This window comes from Aquila chrysaetos, chromosome 5 (assembly GCF_900496995.4).
Source record: "Aquila chrysaetos chrysaetos chromosome 5, bAquChr1.4, whole genome shotgun sequence".
NCBI classification, from domain to species: Eukaryota; Metazoa; Chordata; class Aves; order Accipitriformes; family Accipitridae; genus Aquila; species Aquila chrysaetos.
This window is the reverse complement of record NC_044008.1, coordinates 57,091,686-57,099,593: the sequence shown is the minus strand read 5'-3', so window position 1 is coordinate 57,099,593 and position 7,908 is coordinate 57,091,686. Positions and strand designations below refer to the sequence as shown.

The following is a 7,908-nucleotide window of genomic DNA, read 5'->3' as shown; positions in this document are numbered from 1 at the left end:
TGCTTTATAGATATATATGAACAGTGTGGCTTGAATGCTGTGAAATAGTAGGTATTTTATTAGATATGCTTGCATAGTGTAGATGTAAGTCTGTTAGATCCATGTACTCTGAAACAACTGATATTACCTGTTTGGACTGCAGTACTAGTTTTCAAAGTTTTCACAACTGGAAAAAGAGAGTATTAAAAATAGAGAGCAAGGAAGATTATTTCACTAATCCTTTATGAAGAAGCTGATAGAAATCTGGGGGGAACCCCCCTCAAGACACTTTTTAATGATTCATCAGTTAAGTATCATCTTCAACAGTTAAGTTAGTCCCTTTCCATGAGTAGAGGTTTGCTGATTTGGTAGTAAAGATTCCAAGACCTTTCCAGTGCTGTTATATGCTTGTGCAAATGTGGGAGGAATGCTAGTGATTTGAATAAACCAGGAATTTGACAGAGTGCACTGAAATTAATTTTTGCACTGATTTAATTGATTGCTTCTGTTCCCAAGCTTTACATGGATGGTAGTATACTTGGAGGAATAATATATGTATTGCAGCTGTGTTACATTTCTGTAACAAGCAAAAAAGAAAGGATATGGTAGATTAAAAAAGAATAAAAAAACCTTTTGGTTAGGCCTAAGTTCTACTGAGAATTTTATTCAGAAATGAAACCTTTTCTTTCCTCTAACATTTCTTCAGCTGAAATCAAAGCTACTCCTGAAATTTTTGTGAAAGTGTAATTGTAGCTTTAATATTAGCACTCACATATGTATACGTGCCCATAACAATAGGTACCCAAGTCACTGGATATTTGAGGTCTGTGCAAATTAATCTCCCCATCCATAATTAAGAAACCAAGCCCTGGATATTTGAAGGCAAGTCACAGACACAGCTGACTCAGCTAAACACTGGTTGTTTTTCTTCTTGCTAGACACAAATGTGATTGGCATGGCACTCATCTTGAGGTAAAGAAGAAATGGAAGCAACTCCACTGTGAAAGCCCTGGTTATCACCTTGAATATTTTTCTGTGCAGTTGTCTGATACATTTAAAAATTATTTGAACTGCTGAATAAGAGAAAAATATATTTTCTGCAAATGCATTCTGACCACATTGCAGAACTGCCAGAACACTGCTCAAATAGCTTTTTAGTACTGACAGTAACAAGAACTGAATATGGCCCTTCATTTAGAAACAGCTCTTTAATTTTTATCTCTTTTATTATCACTTACATATAGATTTTTTTATTTCTTGTTATTGGCAGGCACTGACCAATGTTTTAAACTCTTAAGTGGAAGTATTTAATATATTCCAATTTTTATCTCGGCTGTTCAACATTTAATGAGAGGAGGGAGAAATCAAGCTGTTATGCTATTTAAAATTAAACTATAATGGGACTTTAAATAGATATTTCAGGATCTAACACTCTATATTTCTTTTCCATTCTAATAAAAATAAATGATCCTCAGGAAAGACTGTAGCTGGTCTTTAGGTAGATGGAATGCAATGTCACAAAAAGAGAGGAGACAAACATTTCAGTGTAAAGCTCACTGTTCCCTGTGGACCAGTGCCTCTTCTATAATAAACACCATAGAAATGGTAAATGGAAAAATGTAACAGCAATTTCACTTACCTTTTTTGGATAGAAAGTGTTATATATTTTATGTTGTTGCCTTACTTACATTAGTTCTTCTGCAGTTGATACCATTGGTGTATACCCAGTGCTTAGCAATAATGGAAAAAATTGAAATTTATATAATTTAAATGTAGACAAGCTGTTGGGTGGCTGTTATAATTTCAGTTCTGGTCTTGCAGTATTAGCAAAAACTAATTGCTGTGTATGGACAGATTTTTTAATTTTATTTTTGTTTATAATAATTTAATGCAGGGAGAAAATACTTTAGCAGGAGAGCATGCAACTCATAATCAATGGGTTGCTTTTGTTCAGGTGTCATTTACCATGCACAAAGAGACTGTATAAGCGGGATATGCACAATTTAAGTAATAATTTATCAGCTAATATGCAAAGTAGATAGCTAGGACTAACAGATTACTAGGCTAAACAGTAATATGCTTACCACTCCTGATAAGAAAACTTATATGAGTCTTAGCTGGCCAGGAAGTTTCCAATACGCTGGGGGAAGTTGGTCTCTGCCATTTGTTGGTATGGGCTGATCCTCAGCACTACTAAGTTATCTTTGCATTTTCTGCTTTTCTTTCCTTCTGTATCTTTTCTCCTGAATCTCTCCCCAGCTAACTACTGTCATCCCAACAACGGTGCTTCTGTGACTTTAGAGTCTTGTCTTTCACAGCTTTAGCTCATGTAGTTTCTCACAGCTTAACAATTTTCTCAGTACAACTGGGGCAGGGTCACACAGCAATGCTGCATTAAACTAGGCCTTGGACCATGGCACAGCCAAACCTCTGGGTTTAGAGTGTGACATGAGGAGTGGTGGAAGGTACAAAGCTTCAAGTGATTATGAGAATGTGCTGAAATCCACTGATGTACTGTAAAGTGTGGTTGTGTGACATCTGCTTTCTGGGAGTGTTAGTGTGTGGACTGAGATTGCTTTGTCCTGTTGAGGAAAGAAAATACAAATCTACTTTAGTATGTGTTTTAAACCATTTGAAAGGAGGAGCATCCTTATGGAGTTTCTGGTCACTGTGCTGACAGGCAACGGAGTACATAACAATAATGTGAAGCAATGAGGACGCCATCTTGAAACCTTGTCTCCAGGTCACAGCCATGCTCCGGGATGGCACAAGTGCAAAGGTAAGTTCGTTCCTCTGCAAATTTACTGTTATTTCCATGTACTTTTCTCTTCACCTCTTTGACTTTGATACTTGTATCTGCTACTTAAAAAATAATTGCACCATCGTACACTCGGCTCCCAGGAGTCAACACCTGGATTCTACTTCCTAATTTTGACAACTGTCTGTTCGTTTTAATCTCTGTACCTCATTTTTATGGTTTGCAATAATGAACAGCAGGCTGCTCACCTAGGTTTTCCAAAAGCCTCTTTCACATTGAAAATCATCACTGCAGTACATGGCTGACGAATGCTAGAGAAATGTCATTTCTGTACTTATTTTCCCTTGTAAACCTTCTGCCTCTGCCACCCCAGTTTAACGAAACTGGCGTTAGCTCTACGGTTTGTCATTCGGTGCGTTTTAAATGAAGAATTTGGAGCTTGTGTTTGGAGGTTTCCAAGTTAAGACGCAGTCCTGGGCTGGCACTTGACGAAGGCCGGGCCTCGATGGCGGGGGGCGAGGGCTGCCCCCTCAGCCTGCGGCCACCTTTGCCGGGAGCTTGCAGCCAGCTCCCCCTCGCCTCTCCAGCCTTCGCTCCCACAGCAACTTCGCCAAACTGTTTACAGTCACCTCCCCCGTCCTTTTGTTTCCCCCGCCTTCCGACGGCCGCTTTTCCTGTCAGCCAAGCCCCGGCCCGCCCGGCAGCTAACCCCCTGCGTCCCGCCCCTCCGGGCCCGCCCTCCACGGCTGCCGCCGGCGCGGGCCCGGGCCACACCACCAGCCCCTCCGGGGCCGGGGCGGGCCGCGGCGGGGGGAGCCCGCCTCGGAGGAAGTGATGGAGGCCGAGGGAGGAGGAAGAGCCGCCGCTGGTAAGAGGGGAGGGAGGGCGCTCGGGAGCTCCCCCGCGGCCGGGCCTCCTCCCCGCCGCCGGCCCTCCTCCCCGCCGCCGGCCCCTGCCCCGTCTCTCCCCTCACGCCGCCTCCTCACAGCGGCCGCCACGCTCGCCTCGCCTCCCTCCGGCTCTTGCCCTCATGCCGGGCCGGCTGCCCACCCGCAGAGGCTGGACGGCGGTGCTTGGCTGACGCACCGCCCGCCCAGGCTGTCCGGGGGCGCCGCCGGCGCCGGCCCGCGCCTCCTGTGAGGAGCCCCGAAATGGCGGGCTCCCCGCGGCACCGCGGCCAGGCTTTCCAGAAGCGGCCAAAACGCCGCAAAACGCTCGGGCCTTGCCAGCAAAACCTTGCTCGGTCGCCTGCGGTCATGACCGGGCGAGCCCCGGCTCTCTGTGGCCGTGCTCCCAGCGCCCTGCTTTCGCAGGACCGCTTGAGGGAGATGGTCCGGTCCGACCCCACGTGCACAAAGCGGGGTCAACCAGAGCGGGCTGCTACGGGTTGGTTTTTTTTTGCCCTTTTCCTAAGCTACAGGTAACTTTTACAGGTTTTAGGCTAGTCCAAACCCATCCTGAGGCAGAGAGGAACTGGCCTTATGATTGCTGTCAGCTGTGGTTCTGCAGGTGATGCTGGTGAAAGGCTCATCTCCAAATGCCTGTTTCCAGTGTGTGTTCAGAGGTCTTGGAGCACAGGTGCATGAGTTTGGGACTTGAGTGGCTAAGGACTTAAGAACTACTAAAGAGCGGAGGGAATACTGTGTAAAAACGTGTCTACATTTTTAAAGCCAAATCTCAGGCAGCATCAGCAAGCGTTTACTCTAACTGAGTAAAAGCATGGTTTAACAGGGACAAAAGGAGCAGTAAACATGTTGCTTCTTGACCACAGAAGAATAATTAGTTGGATTGTTTTGGTGTAGAGATGAGATATAAAAGGCTTTCTATGCTGCAGAGTATTTACCCTTTCTTTAAAGAGCATTCAGTAAAAACTTCCTTTGCTGATCACGAGTTGACTGTAGAACAAGAAATATGTGGTCTTTAATGATGAATTTTTTGGGGAGAAAACCACTCACCCTTCATCTCCTTTCAGCAGAAGTTAAATTTACTAGCGTTTCTGACAGTATGCAGAGCTGCTCTGCCCAGCAGAGGCCAATAGAGAGAACTCAGCCACTCAGTACGTGGTGGACTTACACTGCTTTGAAATGAACAGACATTATGCTAGCTCCCAAATGGCAGTGCTCCTAGTGATTGGTAAGGGAGCTGATTTTAGGACAGGTGGATCTTCTGCACATGCTCCACTGTGGATTTCCAAGGGAGTCTGGCATGTGTAGTGTTCTTGGTTTATATTTGACTAGGAGCACTTCCAAGAATCTCTATTCACGCACTTGTTTGGATAAGGGCCCATTGCATCACCTCAGTTAGCTTTTGCACTGCTTTCCCTCCTGCCCTGTTTTTATACTCTTCTTTCTTAATTTGTCACGCTAGCAGGTAAATGTAGAGAAAGTGAATTTATCTTCTGAAACACATTTTAAGTTGCTGCCATTTATCTAAAGCACCTACTTCATCCCCTTCAGTAAAATAATGATGTTGTTCATTAGTTCCTCTAGCTGCTCATGGCTAAATGTGCCGTAGTTAGATCGCTCTATTTAATCCTTCCTATCAGCCACTTATGAAAGTCAAACATTTGTAATAATGCTATTGGGTTTTTTTTTTTGGAAGACTCTCAATTCTGCTGATGTTTTTAAATAAAATATCTCTAAATGATGGGACGTGGTTTTTCATGTCCAGGCAAACATTGTACTGTTGGGCACTTCAGTTAATGTCTACATTCAAATTGAATGTTTAGAATAGTTCTTCCATCCCCTTCCTCTTTTGGGACACCTGGTATTGTTTTAAGGTATTGTTCGAGTTTTGGCTTAGTTATTTCATTGGTTATACCTATGTTTAAAATAAATATGAACATACAGCACACTATAAGAGCATATTGGAATCAGCCATTAGCTCTTCTTGTGCAAATGGTGCTTCTCAGTCTTACGTTGTGCTGTGATTGAGATGCTACAACTAGGTCTTGTGGTCTGTTCCTGTAACTGTTGTTCACAGGGCAAGATTGCTTATGCTTCCAGGTTTCTGAGCCCCTTTATAGGTCCTAGGCAAACCTTAGTGTTGAAAAGTAGGCCAGCTGTTGACCTAGAACTTGAGGTTCTTGTTTTAAATTCAGCCTTGTCACAAGTCCTTTTTTATTTTAAGCACTTCAAAAGTCAGATTTGCATGTGTTAACCATGTAACAGCAAGGCTAGGAAGGACATTCAGTGAATAACAATGTATATATGACTCTAGAGCCTGAGAAATAGTTACCAGATGAGAAACCTGTATGTCTGGTTTAACAATTGCATCAATGAAGCCTTAAATTTCCATCTTTCTCTCTAGCAAGATGGAAATCTCGCTGCCCTCCATGAAATCCATGTTAATCAGTTTACAGGCGGGAGGTCAACAGCCTGGAAGGTGGAACCACAAAATTCAGGTAGTGTATAGGCGCTATATATCATGAATGTGGTCCCCCCACATAGAAAAGCTACTCAGAGCTCTAAGATGAGACTCATCAACGACCATACTCCTTCAATATAACTAAAATCTCACGTGTGGAACAGGTAGAATTTTACTCGGACTGAGGAGTGTGTGTATCTAAGAGGTAAGGGCTGTCATAATCTCCTTGCTTTCCATGCTACAGGTAAGGCAAGTTACTGAAACCTTGCTTTCGTTAACATAAGTATATTAAAGTCTAGTTATGGTCTAGAAGGAAAGAACACAGGAAACAAAACCCTAACTACTTCCTTCAAAGAAAAAATACAGTCTAAAACCCAGCTAACAAACCTGAGTCCCTTTCCATAATAGCACTGCAGTGAATACACTCCTTCCCTTGGGGGAAGAAGTATAAGAAAACAAACAACACAAGAGAAAGTCTAGCCAGTTTAAATTTGCAGGTGGGAGGTATGCAGACATTATGGTTGTATGTTCAAAGAACCTACGTAGAACAGGCTGGTATGTATTTTCCATATTGTATAATGGTTGCATACTAAAAAACTCCCAAACACTTTGCGTAGCAATTCACAGTTCTGGTGTTGTCTTTGCAAAATGACTGGCAGACCCTCAGGTTACACATATCTGAAGTAAACTGTGTCCTGCTCAGTTACTGAGAGGTCTGTGGATGCTTAAAAATGTTGTGCTTGTAACCTTTGAAACTGCTGTCTGGTGGCTGGTCTTTATAATATTACTGACAACAGATGGCAAATGGCTCCGCTGATGTAATTCTTGCTAGTGTTTCATTCCTGTGAAGTTGCACAGTTTCAAAATCTCAGAAAGTGCCTCCATATTTTTTCTGTGTAATGATTTCAAGCCAAACTAAATAAAAACATTTTATATTATTCAAATTGCCATGGTGTCATGTGACATTTTTGTAATGATTGCCTTGCAGCAGTTTCAGATAAGTGCACGTTTGGTAGCAATTTAAGGCCTGTGTCCTTTAAGTAATGCTTATTAGTACGTAACAGATGCCATTTAGAAACATTATGCCTTTAATAGGCTCTGCTTTTAGACTTCATGTTCTCATTCTAGGCAGACTGTGGATCAGGCAAGCTTGGAGGTATGCTGTCATTTATGCAAAGCCTAAGTCAATTTTCTGCTCTGAAGTCAAGCCATGTGTTTTTCCTTGTTTCTCCCTTTCTGGTCATAGCTGCCTTGCTGTGTTTTCCCCCCTAGTAATATCTTTGGCTGATTGTCAAACCATTACAATCAAAACCTTTTGCATTTTTAACCACCAGCAGTGGTTCCTTTTGTCCTTACAGAAGAGCCTGTGTAAACTGAATTTGAACACTCTCAGCCTTACTGTCAAGAGCACAGCAAGAACAGTTAGCCCTCTGTTGCCAGCCTATCCTTCCTTCTCTGCTTCTTCCTCCTCCCAAAAGGAGAAAAAAGGGAAAAGCAGAGCCATGCTGATTTTGGAGCACCTTCAAAGACATGTAGAACAGCTGACACAATGACACAGAGAAACAAGAGAGATGTTTACATATTTCCTCCACTACTTGCAGCTGTTTATTAAAGCAAGTTCTGAGACAGGCTAAGAGGCTTGTGATAGCTAGTGCAGGTGACGTATTAATTTGCAGCTGCATAATAAATTTAGCAAAGTGGGAATTACTGGGGGAAGGGATTTTTTTGTTTCTTTCCTTTTTTTTTCCTCAAATTAATTGCTTTATTTTGAGATTATTCTGGCTGTACAAATTGCTCCTTGCAAG

General features: G+C 42.8%; 1 protein-coding gene across 2 annotated transcripts in view; it reads left to right on the top strand.

The window, feature by feature from the left end:
* Window positions 1–3,481: 3,481 nt before the first annotated feature.
* The window catches only part of LOC115341185 (protein FAM169B), a 41,890-nt gene continuing 37,463 nt past the window's right edge, over window positions 3,482–7,908 (top strand). For both annotated transcript variants that reach the window (XM_030013690.2, XM_030013688.2), the window contains exon 1: window positions 3,482–3,605. In XM_030013690.2, coding sequence (XP_029869550.1) covers window positions 3,572–3,605 — 34 coding nt within the window. In that variant the 5' untranslated portion in view covers window positions 3,482–3,571. The remainder of the gene's footprint in view (window positions 3,606–7,908) is intronic.